Here is a 19,554-nt window from a genome sequence, read left to right on the forward strand (position 1 = left end):
GGATTTGCAAGCAAAAACGAAAATCAAACAAATAAAAGAACACAGAGAAAATACGTAATAAATATTGCTAAAGCATACGAATGTGGCACAGTTTGGTTCATATTTCGTATTGCATTGCTCGAATACCTTTTGGACGCCTTTGTCTTTGGCCGAATGGAATTTATATGGCATTTCATTGTGCACAGTTCCAGCCAATGGGGTTTATTTAAGTTTCCAGTTTATTAGAAGACGCTGGGGAAAAATATCAGACGGGCAGACGGATAGACAGACGCAGAGGCGTGTTCAAGCAAACGAACATTGCCGCTGTTTAGCTCTCTGGGACAATAGAAGGCGAAGGCAGCAACAACAACAACAACAACAACAACAGCGCCAGAGGAGTATAGAACATGGCATATACATTTTAATTAAGTTGCTTTTTCTTATTTAATATTTACTTGGCTGAGCGTGTTAAGCAACAACAACAACAACGAGGGTAACAACAAAGACGAGCGCCAAAAAACTTTTGCCTACTCCTCACATTTAAAGTGGGAGGCCCGGCCTGTAAAGTTCCCTTTGCAGCGAACTCAAAAGTTGTTTATTTTGTTTTGCTTTACTTCAGTTTACTTTACTTGGCAACCTTGCCCCTGCCACATGTCGTGGAGCACAGGCATTAAAAACAAACCAAAAGTGGCAACAACTTTCAGCCTAATTTTTAGCTATGAAAACACTTGCCAGCGCTTAAGAGCGCATCCAATCCGATTCGGGCGCTCTTCGCTTCGCTTGCCTCTCGCTCTCTATCTCTCGCTCTCTTCACTCTGGCCCGCGTTTCGGCGTGAGCCCAGCTGACTCCGAATGGCCCAGAGTTAGCCCACAAGTGGTTGCCAGGTAGCCTAGCGAGCAGTGCCTTGTGGTTGTGGTGCCAGCAAATTCATGTGATTGCACTTTTACCAACACTTTTATAATGGGCATCCTAAAATAATGGTGCCTATGCCCAAAGTACACCCGACCTAATGTATACACACATATATGTATATATAGGTATATGTATATAATTGTTATTTTGTTACGTATACGCAATGTTTTCAACATTAAATTTCATTCGGTTTTTGCTTCTATTGTTTGGCGTGTGCTCAAAATAATTCAGTGGACGTTACAAAACGAAACTCCAAAAATTATTTTAGCTAATTTTGTGTGCCAGCTACAAAAGGCCACACACACACACACATACAAAGACAGGTACGTACATGCACACACACAGGCACACGCACACTCACTTTAATTAAAGCAGTGCCTAAAAGCATTTTAACCAATTTGTATGCTAAAATTAAACGAATAGCTATCGACATCGACTGTCGCATACCCTGTTATTTAAAACAAGAGTAGTAAGAGTAGGAATATTTCTTAGATCGTTATGATCATCACTATGATTATCATTATGATTAAATCGACTGTCGAATACCCAGTAATTTAAAACAAGAGTAGTAAGAGTAGAAATATTTCTAAGATCGGTATGCTCATCACTACGATTATCTCCATAATCTTAATTAGAGTAACAGATGTTGATTATTAAATACCCATAAATTGAGTATTATGAGAGCCATTTGCCTACCCTGTAATTAAAGATAAGGTACCAAGAATGGACTGATTTTTAAGTTCTCTTTATTATCATTATCATTATTATCAAAGCAATCAGAGTCATTCATAAGTAGTTGTCAAATGACTTAGATTAAGATGATCTACTTATCCGCTATCATACTATTACATACCCTTACATATTCGGCTAACCTGTGGCTATAGGTAATTTCTAAAAACTGATTTATTTTGAAGACCATTAATATAATGGAATACTTTCAAATAGAGAGAATTTTTGTAGATTTTCATACGACTCCTTTATTTTTGCATATATATTGTGGGTATGTCATAGTCGTATAATGCTAACTGCAGTACTTTTGAGTGTCTTAGGCTTAGTCAGAGTCTTAAGACTAATTACATTATTCTATTTCCATTTATAGATATTTGCTTCCATTACCTAGTAAACCCAATATCTATGCATATTCTTTCATAGCTCCTCAGCTCAAATCAATCTAAGCAAAAGATAAGTTTTAAACTCTAAGATTCCACATCAAGTTACGTTGACTTTAAGTTATTCAAAATTATTCAATTTATATCACTCGCGACTGGACAAGACCAATTAGAGCAATGCCAACTTTGAGTGCGATAAAAAAGTTTCTAAAACTCCGCAAAGGGGGTAAAAGGTCAAAGGCCGGAATGCCTAAGTAGCAAAAAGTGGAAAGTGTTATAAATTCTTTGAGTTTCTTTTTTTTTACTTATTTACTTTTTTCTTCATTCGTTTTTCGTCTGCAGCAATCAAAGGCAATCCGTAATTAATTTGAAATTTCAATGTGCTTTTAATGAGTTCAAGTCCACGCAGAACTTTCACAACTTTGATAAACTTGTGCATTAAGTCTGAAAAAGTGTTGTGAACTTTGTGTAAGGTGAAGCGTATAGATTCGCGTTGAATGATTAAATCCTCCTTCCAGCAGAAGCATGTCCTTTGCAAAAAGGATGTGCGGTTGACAAATGCTACAAATAGACGCACAAACACAAAAACGCTCCGAGAGACAGAGAGAGAGAGAGAGAGAAAGACATGAACTACGATGGAAAGCTGTAAGCGGAGACGGAGGCTGAATCCGCTTTGTTTATCTACTTTAAACTAACATCAGGCACTTTTGCTATCTAATCCTGACCAACCCGACAGCTACTTAATGTCATCAGTGCCACTCGCTGGCATTTTGAGCAGCGACAAGGACAATGTCGCTGAAACGACAAGGACGTCGCTTTAAAGTGCACAGCGTTGAAGGGCTTGCCGGGTGTGATTGGTGGGCGGGCTAACGGACTAACAGCAATGATCCTAGCCCAGTGAAAGAGGCAGAGGGGCGGGTCTAGAGCCCAGACTGTTAAATTGAATAATCGTTTGCGCTTGGACGCATTTAAAAGGACCTTTTAAAAGTTTGATTGTATGTTTGTTCGGCGTGCGGGCGACGCACACAATACAATGCATGAATGTGGCGAATATCGATCAACCCGCAGATGCTGGACACTTACACACACGCACGCTCACACCCTATACAATTTCTTAGGGTTTTCCCTAGCGCTTGAAACTTTTATAATGCGTGCACACCCTGTAGTTCTATAGGCTATAAAGTGGAGCATTTGCAATAGCTGCAAAAGCATCGAAATTGAGTTTTATGCGATATTAAGACTTTATATATTTTCTATCTCTTTCTACCTTTTCTTCAGTAACTATCTTGATTCCATATTTAATGCTTATACCTCAATACGTTCTCAAAACTGTTTACAAGGTATTCATGCCTTCATAACTTTTAGCCGAAACCAATAAATATCTATGGACAGCTAATTAATTTGGCTTTTAGCTCTCGATTAAATGTGAGTACATAAGTGACTTGCCACAACTAATTACAGGGTATTCAAGCGTCAAACAGAGCAAACTGCCCCAATTCAAGTACAAATGGTTAAACATTCGATTTCAGTAACAATTGTCCTTACACTATTTCCAGACCCTATTCAAAAATGCCTTCTCTAACCTAATTACAGGGTATTCTTCCTTCAAATGAATCAAAATTTCCACCAGCAGTCAATAAATATCAATTACCAAATCAATTTGGCAATGCCATAAGTAGCTCAAAGCTGCTTACAGGGTATCCACAGACCGCGTAGCTCAGCGCTATCCTGTTTCTATTTTTCGGTCTCCCAACTGCCAGTCAAGCATGCAAAACTTGGTCCTTTTGTTGTCAATGCTGTTGTTGTTATTATTGTTGATGCTTTTGCATTTCAAGTTTCTCTGATTTTTTTTGTTTGTTTGTTCGTCATTTGTTAGACATTTATAAGCAAATCCGGGTCTTGTTAGCATACGTTTCAAGCTGTCCTATTTGTTACTAAACTTTTAGTCAAATCAAAACGAATGACCCACTGGCCCCGACCGGGCGACAAAAGACTTGCAATTCAACAACGGAAAAAAGAGAAGCTTTCAAAGTATTAACAAGCTCATAAAATTTCATGTAAATGGAATTAACTGCCGATTCGTAGGAATTTCATGGAAAAACTCGCTTAGCTACAGGTAATTCGAGTGGAAAAATCACACGGAGACAAAAGCAGGAAAATGTCTTAACAGATATTTTATGCATTATTGAGTAAAGAGCGAAGTACTTAATATCTTGACCTTGATTGGAATTAAATCTGAGAATGGAGCCAAAAAGCGACAGCCAACTTCTTCTTCAACTTCTGCGCTTTGCTTGTATTTCAAGTGCCTGACATTTTGTTGGCCAAGTTAGCCACGCGCCGTTTTCTTAGCGTTTGTCTTGGCGAGAACCCACTTGGCTTTCCCGACTCCCCTCCTCCCCCAGCCCGCTGGGAGCTGCTTCTATTGACACTGCGCAGACACGTTTATTTAACTTTTGTTCGATGCCCGTTCCGAGTTTTCGGATACCATAGATCTTATCCTGTTTCTGGCCAGCAGGTCGAAGTATGAGTATACACACACACACACACAGACGCACACAACCATACAGGAAAAAATATCCACCGCAAATTAATCTCTGAGCAACGCCTCAAAGAAAACACACACAATAGCAACAAATTTATTCATGGCAATTTATGCAGCAAGCGAGGGCAGCTTTGAGTGTTATGAAAGATTAGGAAACAATTGAAATGGCAAGCTCAATCTGAGCTTAGGGCTTCGGATTGAATTAGTAAGTATTTCTATAGTAACCCAGCTTAGGGCTGCTAATATCCTAACAAAACTGTTTTCCTTAATATAGAGAACTCTTTAAAGATATTAATTTTGATTCGGATAATTTACATTTCAATATTGACCAATAAAATTAGAGGATTTTTCAAACAAAAAGTGACTATAGAATATATACTATCTCTTAAGACAACTAAATGAGGACACTAATATACATATATAATATACATATATTAATATATGTAATAGAAGACAATAATAATATATAAAATTAAAATTTACCCTGCCTTATTCGATTCGTTTGCTTTGAGTTTTATCAAAAACATTTGAAATCGTTCGACCCTATATCAAGTTAAATCTACGAGAATAAATATACGTACTCACTGCTTTTATGTAAAATTTGATGAATTATGTAATCCATTTAATGGTATAAGATATGATTTTGAGAATGTGTAAATGAGTGTAGAATAAATTTCCAATCAAGTGTATGTAGGTGTGTGTGAGATGTGATGAAATATGTAGCTTTAGGTCTATAAATAATTATTGCATATATTATTATAAGTCAAAGAGATATTTCTTCTATATTTACCTTTCAGCAACTGCTCAAACTGCCCTTGTATTTGAGGAAAGCGAACATTTATATTTGGCAACGAGACATCAAATTCAATTTCAAGTTTAGCCGTAGCCAAACAGACGTGAGATATATCAAAGCTATTTTCAAGCACATATCCTTGCGTATGCCAAAAGGTGGGCCAAGACAAATCCGCTATAAGTCTATGTAGATATATGAGTGTGACTGGCTGTGTGTGTGTGTGTGTGTGTGTGTGTGTGTGTGTGTGTGTGTGTGTGCGTATGTGGTTGTCCAGTGTATGCTCTGTAGCCGCCGTCCCTTGGCCATTTTCAATTTAAAGGCAACTGCAATGTCTTCAACTTGGCTGCTTTTGATTTTTATGTGGCCATAAATTCAGTCTCGCTACCGAGCTTCATCTCATCTCTCCAGCTTCCGGGCGAAATGTGTAATTGCATGCAATGCGCCAACAGAATGGGTTATAAATGGATGCCAATGTGTTTGGCCCCTGCAGCTATAACCTTAGATGGGTGGAGAGCGGGGCGGGAAGTCGAGGGGGGGGGGGACGGATCCAAGTGCAGCAGCAAAATTGATGTCCTGTACGTTGAATAAGACATTCTCTCTCTCGCACACTCCCATCCCATCCCATCCCTTCCGTCCGTCCGTTTCGCTTTTCTCTGAGTGCAGCAATAAAAGATACATTTATCGTTTTCCAATTTGTGTAATTTCTTGTTGTTTGTTTGTTTATTTGTTTATAACTACATCAATAAATTATGTATCATATTCATACGTTTTCTTTCATTTCATTTGCTCTTCTTCTTTTTTCTTCTCACACTCTCTCTCTCTCTTTGAAAGGAAATTTGATATTGTGAAATTTGCTCAAATTGATTGTTTTTCGTTTTTATATATATGTATGTATATTTTTTTTATTTTTGCTTGGAATTATTGGGGGGAACAATACTTGAAACATCTAAGCACAAGTTAACTTTTGTTTTCGCTAGAATTCGGTACTCGTAAAGCTATAAGTTAAGTATGTTTATGCATTGAATAGCTTCACAAAGCCAATTGACTATATATATATATATATCGGTGTATATATATATAGTCCCATTGATAGTTACTTCAGAGAGTATATATAGATAACATCGGCCAGCCGAAGATTTAGAGTGTGGGTGTGTGTGTGTGTGTGCTCATTTTATGATTTTTATGTTAAGTTATTTAAATTTCATTTGCATTTTCATTTTGTTTTTATGTTTAGTTCGTAGGGTTCTAAAAGGGTTAGCTGCTTAGCTTGTTAGCCTTAGGGTTTGTGTATATCTACGCTTGATATTAACCGCAACTCTGGCCAATTAAGAATAGTTTAGATGATACATACTCATATATTATGTGTGTGTGCTGGTGTGTGTGTGTGTGTCTGTGGATATTTCAGTTGCTATTGTGTATTAATTGTTGCTGTGCTGTGCGTGTGTATTGGGGCTGTGCAGAGAATCGAATTAATAAGGCCACTTATAATAGTAAATAGAGTCAGAGTATAATGCACACATACACACAAATACGAGTATGCAAGCATATAGCCAAATACATATATTTATATATATGCTTGATATATATATCAATGTCAATCATTCATACAACATTCTTCAACTGCGCCGCTTAACTAGCCTTAACTTAAGTGGCCTTTCTAGGATTGTTATCATAATTTTTCTTTCAGTGTAATTTCTTTTTTTTTTTTTTTTTTTTTTTTTTTTTTTGTTGCTTGTGAGTGTGCCTAGAAAATTGTATTGTTGCTGTTGCTACATTTCGAATTACAAATATTTAGTTAATTTCTAGCATTGTTTTGGCTGCCTTAACATGGTTTCTTCTGAACATATCTGATCGATCTACTAGACAATATAGCAGCTAATATTCATATATTTTAATTTTAAATGTTTAATTTTAACTTTATTTCTTTTCCATTAACGCTTGGTAGTGCATTTAGCTCTATGAATTGTGTAAACCTGGTGGCGTTTACTAAATTGTTGTTTAAACTAATTAACTACGCTCATTATTGTTATGTTCAGCTCAAGAATACTTATATGCATAACCATGTACATGTGTGTGTCTGTCTGTGTGTGTGTGTGGGTGTGCGGGTGTATTAAAAGCCAATAGGTCACATGCAGTCTGTGTACCAATCAGTTATATATATATATATATATGAACCTATAGTTATATGCTAAAGTATGCATTTCTCCACTTTAAATTTACATTAGAAAAAAACTTTCTATTTATGAACTGGCTACACGATATATATGATATATTGTTCGATACTCATATATTCATTAATCTGGATTATGGAATTGGCTGTTCATTACACGCTTTCAAAAGTTAACACAACTTGGAGATCGTTTAAAACAAACAAACAAAAATCAATGATAAGAGAAATCAAAAGTTTTTGCCCTATTTACAGAGTCGGAAGCAAAATAAGAAATCAAATCAAATTAAATAAAAATAATAATAATAGTTATTTTAGAGCATAAATTAGGAAATGTAATGCTTATAATTTCATAATTGTATCAAAGGAAAAATTGTCTAATCGGTGTAAAACACAAGGAAATAAATTAGGTGCATATGCTTTAACAACTAAATCAGATTTCGCATTAACATTCTCTGTGTGTGTGTGTGTGTATATTGGGTGTGTGTGTGTGTGTGTGTATGTGTGTGTGCCTGTGCAGAGCAGAGCATTTGCAGTTGCTATCTTCTTCTTCTTCTTCATCGTCTACATCTTCGCCTTCGTCTTCGTCTTTGTCCTCTTCTTGATGTTGTTGTTGTTGTTGTTGCTTAATGATTGGTAAAGTAAAAGTTGTTGTTGCGTATGTTGCCACGTGTGCGCCAACGAATGCAACTGAGCAGCGCGAGACGTGCATTGCGTATGAGCACCTGGCCGTAGGCACAGCAGGCGCATATGCGGCGCACACGCTCGGCCAGCGTGCGATGTCGCCGACAGCGACGTGGACGCCAACAGGGCATATCTTGACGTCGACGCCGCAGCTGACGTCACTTGCGGCGCTGGAAGACGCGTCGCAGCGCCTTGCGCCAAAAGAAGCGCTGAGATTTTGATTTGCTATAGGGCGCTGACATTGAGGGTAGTGGTGGTGGTGGTGGTGGTGCCGGTGGCAACATCTCACTGATGGCAACGGTTAATCCAATATCCTGCACACCATCCACATCGTCGGTATGCTTCGGTGTCCGTGTTGGCGTTGCTGGCGCTGTTCGCACACTAGACATGGCATGGTGGATCGCATGTGACTGTGGTGTGGGCGGTGCTGAGGTGGTGGCCGAATAGGGACGTGCCTGTGCAAGCGCTGCCATTGCCGATGCCGAGGTGGAAGCAATGGATGAAATGGAGGCCAATGTGGCCACAGATGCGGTTGACTGCACGTAATCGGATGATGCAACGTCTGCTCCTGCTCCTGCTGCTGTTGCTGCTGCTGCTTCTATTGCTACTGCTACTGCTGCTCCTGCTGGCTGGCTGGCTGGCAGCCAACAACCAGGCTGCATCGTATCTTATCTAAGCCACTCATGTTGCAGACACTCTGCAGCGGTGGCACGCTTGGCCGGATCGAATTCCAGCATCGGCTTTAAAAATGCCGTAAACGCTTCCGCCTCCCGTTTCGACCATTCATATTTCTCTACCAGCACATCCATGAGGCCCCACGGCTTCAAGCCCGTTATGTTCCGCAATTCACCATTGCGATTGAACGTATACGTCGGATACGTGCCCCGGAACACAATATGTCGTGGTATCGGCCCAAGCAGTTCGATTATATGGGCTATATGATCCTCATCGCGCGTATATGTATCGCCCGAATGCGGCTCAAACAGATAATCGCCCGTGGCCAGCTCGAACACCATGCAGGCGGTACTCCAGATGTCCGCCGAGGTGTCATAGCCAGCGCCGAGAATAACTTCCAGCGAGCGATATTGTCGCGTCTGTATGTCCTCGGTGAAATGTCGATCCACCCAGCACGCATTGCCCAAATCAGCAATTTTCACCTGCACATTGCAGGGCTCAAGCGCCGGATCGCGCTTGACTCGTTGCTTGGCCAAAGGCGGCGGCGGTGGTGGCGGCAGTAAGGGCTCCGAATATGGCCCCCCGTTTGTTGACGAGGAGCCCTCCATGGAGTTATTTGAGATTTTCGAATTGCTATTCGAGTTTTGCTTCGAATTCGAATTGTTATTATTGACCTGCTGGCGCTGCTGTGGTTGCTGCAGCTCCTGCTTTGGCCTTGACGCCTTCTTATTGCCGCCAGCGGCACCATTTGATTGTCCTTTAAGCGTGCTGGTTGAATGGCTGCTATTGCTATTGCTGCCGTTCGTATTGGAGCTCTTCAGAGCGACGCTGCTGCTGTCGCCGCTGCTCGTCGAGTTCTCCTGTGGCGGTTTCTGATCCTGTGCCTGAGATTGCTGCTGACTGAATTTATCTGTCGGATGAAATCATAAATTACATGAATATCAAATTTATACCAGTAAACGGAATTCAAGACATACTCTTATTCTTCCTCTTCCTCTTTTTCTTGGCCTTCTCAGTGCCATCCAGCTCCGGTTTAATTGGCTGCACCACCGGCTCTACATCTTCACATCCTGCGTTGCCATCCTCCCCATCTACATCCTGCTCGTTATCAGAGACGCCTGCATCGCCATTCAGTGCATGAGCCTCTGGCACTGGCTGCTCCAGCTGTTCCGGCTGCTCGTGTTGCTCATCGCCGCCAGCTTGCTCCAAGTAATCGCGCTGCTTCTTGAACAGCTCCATGCGTTTCTTGGCCTTCTTCTTGAGCTTCTTCTTCTTGTTCTTGCTCATCTTGCCGGTGATGGGCGGCTCGCGGTACTCCTTGGGCGCACGGCTAACCAACGACGGATACATCTTGGAGTTCATGCAATACAACTGGGTTGCCTCAACGGCGAGGGAACGAACATGCGGCTCATCCACACACAAGAGGACATTCTCCGGCTTAATGTCCGTGTGTATGATCTTGCAGCAGCTGTGCAAATAGTCCAGACCCTCCAGTACCTGGCGTGTAATGCTCTTGACATTCTCCAACGGAATGCCACGATAATTGGACTTGCGTATGAGCTTCAGCAGATTATCGCCCAGCACCTCGAAGACCATGCAAATGTGCGTACCATTCACGCCCGTGATCTTAAAGTCATCGAACATTTGCACCGTCTTGTGGCGACGCGGATTCGTCGGATCCGTCTCACGCACCGCTCTGAGTATCTTAATTTCATCCTTGGCCGTTTCAGCGAAATGCTGCGCCGACTTCACAATCTTAATGGCCACATAGCGTTTCTCCTGCAAATCCCAGCAGAGCCAAACAGTCGAGAAATGGCCCCAGCCCAATTTGCGAATAACATGATAGCGACCTGGAAAAAAACAAAACGAAATTCGATTAAACTCGGGAGCTCACAGTCATATTTCAATGTGCACCAATCAAAAAGATGAAATCACAAATGTTTGCCTTCGATGGCAATAAATCCATGATGCAGCAGACTCGGCGAGCAACTAAACTGGATACTAAATTGAGCTGGCTGACCGAGCTCTTCAGTTGCGGATTTGTCAGCTGCTTTATTACCATATATTGGCTTTTGTGCGCATAGTATATAGATACAATATAAAGTGTGCTGCTCTCTGTGTGTGCAACTATATATATATATATGTATGTATATATAGACTTGATTAGTTAATAAACATGTAGCATTTTTTTTTTTTTTTTTGCATTGTCTGCGGGCTCTTATCATGGGACAGAGGCATGTGCCTTATCGCTGGACAAAAAGGTTAGCGGCATTTTCTTTGATTATAAATTATAAATCCCCCCCAAATATGAACTTTATGCACATCATTTGCTATAACAAAGGCCCCCCTCAAGCCAACAATAGGTGGGCCAGCTTGAACTGGGTGGCTACAACAATAACGACAATATCCAAAAGGTGGCGGCCATGTCGCCAGCAGCAACCGCAGCAAAGCCAGCCAAATTCGTACAGTGCCTCAAACCCATAAACAACCCTTGAGCGAACAAACCTGCCTGCTCACATCAATGCATGTTTTTATATACAAATATATATATACATATATATATGTGCATGTGTTAAAGGAGGCGTTCCATATTAACAACCTGTTGGCAACAACAACAGGAACAACACGAACAACCCAACATAATCATGTTCACAAACAGTTTTTGAGCTCGATTGCCCCCCGTTCCCCCGTACTAAAAACAAAACAGAAGGAAAAACGATTGCGTTTTGGGTCAGATTCTCTATGCAGCACGAAATGGGTTTATGTGAAACACACAGCGAAATAAAAAAAAAAATAAAAAACACACACACACACACAGAAGCTACAATGTCAACTAAATAAGCAACAAAGTTGTTAGCGAACACGCAACGAAGCTTAAATACTCTAACAAAATCGATATATCAATTAAGTCAATCAACTGTGAACTGTGTGAGAGCTGCAAAACAAAACAGTAAAATGGAAGGGAACGCTGGAATTAGCGAACTAGAACACTGAACTTTGAACACTCTGTGACGTTAGAAACATTGGAATTGGTGAGCATACTGACGTAATGACATAGTACGTATACGTAGTTGCAGTTGAAAAACAAACGTTTTACGTATGTCCAGAAAGAAGACATTAAAAGATAACCTCAAGACCTTACGCTTATTATTCTATAATTATTATTCTATAAATATTTGAGAGTACAAACAAACAAATGCTTGCGCACTTATAAACATATTAAAAGGAACGTTAGATGGGTAAACTTTGAACTATTTGTGACGTAAGAAACAGTGGAATTGATACAAACAAAAATATAGATCTACGAAATAGTTTTGAAATATAAGGAGATTAGCAGTTTGAAGCTAAATATGTAGAAGACTCATAGAGGTTGTAGCTGGAATAGTGGAATATGAATCCAACTTATATCTGTATAATATATAAACGTAAATTAAAGGCAGATTCAAACATAGCTGCTTTTTCTTAACACTTATCTTTCAATTTGGATCAAAATCGTAAACACTCGCCACATACATACGAAATAGTTAAGATAGAAAATCTAATCTTAAACTTTGAAATTGAATATCTAAAGGATATATAGAAATATAAGCTGAAACTGTGTGGAATGTGGAAAGGAAGTGTGATATCTGTTCAAAGACAAAAAAGAAAATTAAATAAAATATGATATGATAGCTGGTAGATAGCTGCTTCTTCTTAATATTTATCTTTCAATGCCCAGCAATGCCATTATCTCGAAAATTCCGGTCCAATACTGCACAAAGAAATGTTGGAATTGGTAATCGTACAAATGGAAATGAGTCAATCGACCAACTCAATTAGTTAACTGACCTCGTGAACAAGGGTATACCAAAAATGGCGTGCAATCTAACTGCTTTGTTTCTTTGTTTTGCTGCCACAGCGGTATTTGTGCGGCAATTTGGTGTGAGGTGCTAACAGGTGACGGGGAATGAATGGGTAAATGCATAGAAATACTTACCCTGAAACAAATCGCCAATATTGACTGGATGGTAGCCACCCTTGCAGTAATCCTCCTTCAGTTCCTGTTCCTCATTTTCGCTAACCAATTCCGATTCGTCCGATTCGTTGGATGAGCTGCGCGCTTGCTGCTGATATTGCTGCGACTGCGATTGCGAGTGCTGCATATTGTTTTGCGATTTCGATTTAGATTGGGCATCGGGCGTATTCGCCGAGCCGCCGCTTGATGTGGATGCTGTGGCATTGCTAAAGGATGCCGTAGATTTTGAGTTAATAGCGCCGCTAGCGTTGCCAACATGCAGTTCAAACTTGCTGGCGCCCTCTATGTGGCTATTATTAGCATTTTCTGGTGCTTGAGTTTCGGGCTCTTCATATTGTTGTTGTTCTGGTTGCTCTTGTTGTTGTTGTAGCGGCTGCTGATGATGCTGTTGTTGTGGTTGTTGTTGTTGCTGTTGGTTTTCTTGAACGGGAGCTCCGTTTGCTCCATTTTGCTTGCCCCGCTTCTTGTTGTTCCTATGTCGCTTCTTCTTCGCTTGAATAGCCAAAACACGGCGGTTGACGTCAGCTTTTGAATTCATATTATTTGTTGTTGCTGCTGTTGTTGTATTTCGTATATTTGTTATACGCCTATTATTTATTCATATATTGCTGCTTCTCGTTCGATCGCTCGCTCGCCTCCGCTAATTTTCACCAAGTGTAACAGCTGTTGAAGAAAAAACAACAAATAAAAAAATGTGCTCAAATCTCCATAAGGCAATGCAAAACGTTTACGTTTGTATTGTGATAGCTAATGTTGTCGTTGTTGTTGTTGTTGTTACTGCTGCTGCTTCTACTATTTCTGCTGTTCTGGTTGTTGTTGTTGTTGCTGGTGTGCGCACGCCTTTTCCTATGCTGGGGCTTCGTCTACTCGCCTCAGGGCTCCCACTTGTTCCAATTTGTCAATGCAGCAGCTGCTGCTGCCTGTTTGCTATAATTGCAATCCCGCAAAGCTTTCAACAATATTCACCAAAGATAATTTCGCAACAGACAACAAAAAAACAAAGAAATTTGCTCGCAATTTACTTGGCAGCACGTATTGCCTTTTTATTCGCTAGTAGCAAAAAAAATCAAATACAAGTCAAACAAATAGATGGACGAGCGAAATTATGCCAAAGTGAGCGCTGCCAACTTTTTCGTTCTGCATGCACACTGCACACTGTGCACGCGCAATTTAGTGTTACTTTTTAAAATTGTATACTAAAAATATCTACATTACGCTAACTATGAAAACGATGCCTTAATGAAATTTTAACAACGATACTTGCTGTAAAAATGTGCAAATTTGAAGTATGACTGAGAAGCAAACGAGTTAAGTTGGCAGCACTTGTCGCCTAGTTAATTCTTAGTGTGCTCACTCACACACACATACACGGACGAACGGCTCCTATTGCCTACTCGCTTGCACAGTGGCTGCTGCTGCAGCACACAATTTGATTTTGCATTTCAACTACCTAGCTTGTTTACAAATTAGCGTGTCTCTTATGTTATTTGTGTTTGTCAACTTACATGACTTTAAATGTTTTACATACATGCTAATCCAAAGACATTTTGTGGTGAAACGCATGGAATAGTATCCAAAACGTTGGCTGCACGCCTATAAATTTGCGAGTGGAAAAATCTACTACCGAAAATACAACACTGTCTATGAACAGTGTTAGTCAATGCTACTAGCTAAAGGTCGATCAGCTGTTGTGTTGTTTGCAAATCGTGTAGATAGCCCAACCTTGCTAAAAGAAATTAGCAAAACAACATATTGTAACAAAAGAAAGAAATATGTAACACAGCTCATAAGGGTTTTGACAGAAATTGATGTGACATGTAAAAAGGAATATTAAAATATCGATATTAATAACGATAGATATCTTAGAACTGCATGCTCATTACATTATTACCTATCGAGAATTTGCTGAAATAGTCAACTTGTCCTTTGTTGCGGCTAAACAGCTGATTGCTGCAAATTATATAAATTTTGTATGTGCTGTGCAACTCAAGTTTAAAAGTTAAATGCGATCTGAATTTTTACTACATTAGTGTATTATTTACTATTTACGCTACCCATGAAAGTTTCTCTGCAATTCCACTACACAAAATGCCACTCTCTCGACCAGTGCTGTGAACTGCATGCATTGGCCCAACAGCTGTGCGACGGCGTTGTGCAACACACACGAAACCATTGAAATGGCGCGAAAATAATTTGGCGCGTCGCCGAACATTTGGAGGGAAACTGCATCGTCGTGGCCCAGTTGTAATTTGAGCAGCGGCACTGGCAAGACGTACATGGAAGAAATATAATAAGAAACAAAAAGAATAAGTGAGAAACCCACACACAGAAACAGACGTGCCGCCGAGTGAAATTTTCAAGACACAATATACAGCAGCCCATAAGAATAGCATTTAAATCAAATAAATTCGAAATAAAATGGCCCAGCCATCGGTAGCTGCATTTTTTAGCAATCGCAAACGTGCCGCCGTAGATGATGCGACGACCATTAAGAACAGGGTAAGTGGCTGCAGCATGTGATGCAATGGATAAAACGTGGTGAAAAGTGCAAAAGATTCAAATGAATCCTAAGGATACTTTCGGAACTCTAATTATAACTGTGCGTGCGTGCGTGTGTGTGTGTGCGTGAGTGCCGCGTCCTGCGGCCATTTTCTATTGTTAAAAAGGAGACCCTTTAACCTGCTTTTCTTTTGTAGCGTCTTGCCGAGCCCGCAGAGACAGCTGCTCCACAGAGCATAGTTCGCTCCAGCTCTCACACAGATCAGGATGTGGACATCGATGCACTCAAAGGTGGCATGCGGACACGCTCCGGCCGCAGCGTCAAACTAATTGGCGTACAGCCAGCCACACCAACGCAAGACAGCAAAAAGAAGACACTCAAGGCCGAGTCGAACATCAAGCAACCCAAGCTCGTCCAGTTCATACGCAAGGGTAATCTCTCGCCGCGCAAGCAACCGCCCCAGCAGCCACAGCAGCAGCCCGAGATTAGCAATGAACAGACGCCCAAACTCAATTTGTCCCTTGTGGCCCAACAAAATGCTGAAAAGGCGGAGCGCGGCATGCGCACGCCCACCAAACAGATCAACAAAGATGCCTCGCCCGTCAAGCACCTGGAGCTGGCCAAGCGTGGTCTCACCTTCGATGAGGTCAAGACAAAGATCTCGCGCAGTGCCAAGATGCAGGAGCTGAAGGCGGTGCTGGCGCGCAAAGCTCAATTGGAACAGCAACGCAAGGCGCTGGAGGAGCGCAATCGGCGCCTGCGTGAGGCGGGTCCATCGCCGGCCAAGGCGACCAAGAGCCTGCAGCTGAAGGAGTTCGATACCATCGAGCTGGAGGTGTTGACCAGGTGAGTGCTCCATGGCCAATTGACTGCCGCAATAAAAGCCAGTTTGGCCTAGAAACGCAAAAGTAAACAAAAACATATGCAGCACACTTAGTGCCCAAAGAAAAAACCGGGTAACATCATTAACAAAAAAAAAAAAGAATATATTTTTAAGGTTCTTTTTTTTTATAATTTTGATATATGTATATTCATATATGTATAGCTAGCTATCGAGGTCGCATGTCTGTTGAGCTATTATTCAAGCGTCCAATTGCTGAAATTGCAGTTTCTTTGACCAAGCTGCAGCTCAACTGCTTCGGCTTCATGTTGTTGCTGTTGTTGTTGTTGTTGCAAGCGTGACGTTGCTTGTGATCTATGTGTACTTGAATTTATGCTGCATTTGCTTACACACAGTTATACACACGCATACGCACACATGCACGCTCGTACACACACATGTTTACCCTTCGCCAACATAAGTTACAATCTCTTGCCTGACCTTTCCACAACAACAGCAACAACAACAACAATAGCAATTATCATTCGGGGGTTGTTTATCTCTATGTTTCTTTCTGTTTCTCTGTTTTTCGCTTCTCTCGCCTGCATGGGAATTTGTCGGCTTCGACTCTCCCTTTTTTCAGGTAGCTCACACAAATGTAACGGACTTTCCAACTGTTCTCTAGAGGGTTGCTTCATTATGGCTTCTCTGACTGCATCAGAATTTTTTGTATTGCTCGATCAATATTATTTTCTGATAAGACTAACGTCTGTTTTTTTTTTTTTTTGCTGGGTGTATAAGCTCTTTGATCTTAAGAGTTCTATGGGAAAGTTATTATTGCAACCACCCAAAAAATCTTGCAAGGGCAGTTTGTATATTAAATAGTACAGTTTATATGAATTGAACTAATTGCAAAGGGGAAATCAGGTTCAGTTCAAATTTATATTATCCATATTTCTGTCAATTTTCAAAATTTCATAATAAATATGAAAATGAATAAAAAATGTATATTTAAATTAATAATACTATATCCTATGTCATTTTTTACATGATTTATTATTATATAACATGAAATAATGAATAATATATCTGTGTCTTGATATGTCCTTGTAAAACCTTGTATATCATATCAAGACATCTCAATATGATCCCTAGTTTTTTAAATACTCAAATCAGAAAATATAAACATATCAATAGAAGAGGTCAATATATCAAGAAAATATTTCAATTCCCTGCTAGTACTTAAAGTATCTTGACTTTTATCTTAATGTAATATATGGTACTTTAATATCCATGTAGGAATACTGTGCAATACTTCCTAAGTTCCTAATTTTAAGAAATTATAAACTTATTTCTATATACATTTCTTTATATTTAAAAAATGTAAACTCATATTTAACCCACATCTTTCTCTCTCTCTCTCTCTCTTAGTCCCTTGAAGACATTCAAGACGCCCACCAAGGTGCAACAGCCACCGACACCGGACAAGCATGAGTTGATGTCGCCACGTCACACGGACGTCTCGAAGCGTCTGCTCTTCAGTCCGGCCAAGAATGGTTCGCCAGCCAAGCTGCTGGAGCCGCCGGCCTATAAGCGCTTCGCCACTCTGGCCGAGACGAGCAAAGCCGGCCAACTGCCGCTGCCCTACAAGCATCGGCATTTGCTGGAGGTGTTCAGGTGCCTGGACTCCGTGGTGGCCATGTTTCACAATCGCAAGGAGTGCATCACATTCAAGAAACTGAAGCCAGCCGTGCAGCGGATGCTGCGCAAGAATTTCACGGAAATGCACCTGGCGCAGATCAAGCATGTCTATCCGGATGCCTACATCTTCTCGCAGATGAAGATGCGCAACTTTGGCTCCGTCTCGAAGGCAGACTACTTCCAACTGGTGATCAGTCCCAATGTGGAGCAGCTGCCCGATCAGCAGCGACTGAATAAGATCAACGAGGACGATGTGCTCGCATCGGCTCAGTCGACGTCCATGAATCCACATGTCATGACGGCGCGTGTGCAGAAATTCCAGAGCCTGCTGCTGCAGCGGGTGCTCGAGGAGCACGACAAGTTCTTGCGCTCGCTGGATCCACCGATCATCATCGATCGTGCCCTGACCCGTTGGCATCCGCAATTCGATTTGGAGAGCTGTCGCGAGGTGGAGTTGGCGCCGCTGCCCCAGCCACCGAATGTGGAGAAATACTCCTCGGCCAAGGACATTTTGTCCACCGCTCGCAATCTCTTCAACTGCGCCACGCCCATGGAGCGGGTCATGGACCGGTATGAGGCAAAGCTGGAGGCGGACAAGCAACAGACAACGGGCGATGCCAGCACTGAGACGACTACTGCCACGCCCACGGTGAAGGAATGTACGCCCGTGGCACCTGTTGACGCAACGTCCAATCTATTGAAGGGTCTGCCCAAATCTCTCATAGACAAAATACGCGCTAAACAGGCGGCCAAAGCCCTGGATGCAATGACACGACGTCCGTCACAGGATCAGGAAGCAACGAAATACTCGCGCCTGCCGGAATTGGCGCGCCATCTGCGAAATGTCTTTGTCACGGAACGCAAGAGTGTTCTCACCCTTGAGATTATTATCAAGAAGATTCAGAATAGTTTCCGGGCGAATTTAACGCCTCAAGAGATTGAAACGCACCTGAAATTATTGGCCAAGGAGCTGCCGACGTGGGCAACATTCCATGAGGTGCGAAAAACCATGTACCTTAAAATTGCCAAGGATATGGATATGAATAAGATCATCGAGAAATTGGAGGAGATTGCGAATGAGAAGAGCAAATAATTACTGGAGACTTGGAGATTACGTAAAGAAATAAAAACAAAGCAATTCCCAGACCCTGTGGACTATATCCAGCTATACCATTTATATGTATGTTTAAGTACAACGCTTATCTAGGCTCAATTAAATAATTAGGCAATTCTATTATTGTTATTCTTACTATTGACATAATTATTATTATTATTATCATTAACATTATTTGACCAAATTATAAAAGCAATCACATATATTTCATCACAATCAATTCATTGTCATGTTCTTAAGCAATTTACCAAGACACTACAATTTATTAATTAAGATACATTGTCATTGTATTAAGTCCATTAAATAAATGTTTTTTTCTGGCAAAGTATTTAATTTTTAAAATGCAAATATTCAAATACTGCAAGCTGTTTCAATTTGAATTTAATTGTACTGCATTTTTTTTAACCTTACAATTTATTGTATTTATATTTTATAATTACAAATGAAACATTAAAAACCATTAATATAAAATATCAACAATTTAATTTTACTAAAGAAATTTCAAGTTAAATTCTCAATTTTTAAAAGATTTAACTCATATG

The 19,554-nt window shown here is 40.7% G+C and overlaps 2 protein-coding genes and 1 long non-coding RNA gene across 4 annotated transcripts; 1 reads left to right on the forward strand and 2 right to left on the reverse strand.

Moving 5' to 3' along the window:
• Positions 1–8,402: 8,402 nt before the first annotated feature.
• LOC6578885 (SRSF protein kinase 1) lies at positions 8,403–14,508 on the reverse strand. 2 transcript variants are annotated; one of them, XM_044010501.1, is made up of 4 exons: positions 14,383–14,508; positions 12,839–13,540; positions 9,840–10,712; positions 8,403–9,772 (listed from the first exon to the last, which is right to left on the reverse strand). In XM_044010501.1, the coding sequence occupies exons 2-4, from the start codon at positions 13,413–13,415 to the stop codon at positions 8,856–8,858; spliced, it is 2,367 nt and encodes a 788-aa protein (XP_043866436.1). In that variant the 5' UTR covers positions 13,416–13,540; positions 14,383–14,508; the 3' UTR covers positions 8,403–8,855. The 2 variants fall into 2 exon arrangements, with proteins under 2 accessions (XP_043866436.1, XP_043866437.1); XM_044010502.1 differs by lacking the exons at positions 12,839–13,540; positions 14,383–14,508 and adding an exon at positions 10,777–10,846.
• A 270-nt stretch (positions 14,509–14,778) lies between these two features.
• On the reverse strand, positions 14,779–14,975 carry LOC122757652. The gene is made up of 2 exons (XR_006357753.1): positions 14,932–14,975; positions 14,779–14,827 (listed from the first exon to the last, which is right to left on the reverse strand). It is a non-coding gene; the product is annotated as an uncharacterized LOC122757652 (long non-coding RNA).
• A 123-nt stretch (positions 14,976–15,098) lies between these two features.
• Positions 15,099–19,340, forward strand: LOC6578886 (DNA replication factor Cdt1). The gene is made up of 3 exons (XM_002004749.4): positions 15,099–15,376; positions 15,574–16,223; positions 17,629–19,340. Exons 1-3 carry the CDS (start codon positions 15,296–15,298, stop codon positions 18,989–18,991), a joined length of 2,094 nt encoding a protein of 697 aa, XP_002004785.1. The 5' UTR covers positions 15,099–15,295; the 3' UTR covers positions 18,992–19,340.
• The last annotated feature ends 214 nt before the right edge of the window (positions 19,341–19,554 follow it).

The sequence above is a fragment of the Drosophila mojavensis genome, unplaced genomic scaffold, assembly GCF_018153725.1.
Source record: "Drosophila mojavensis isolate 15081-1352.22 unplaced genomic scaffold, ASM1815372v1 contig_80, whole genome shotgun sequence".
Lineage (NCBI taxonomy): Eukaryota > Metazoa > Arthropoda > Insecta > Diptera > Drosophilidae > Drosophila > Drosophila mojavensis.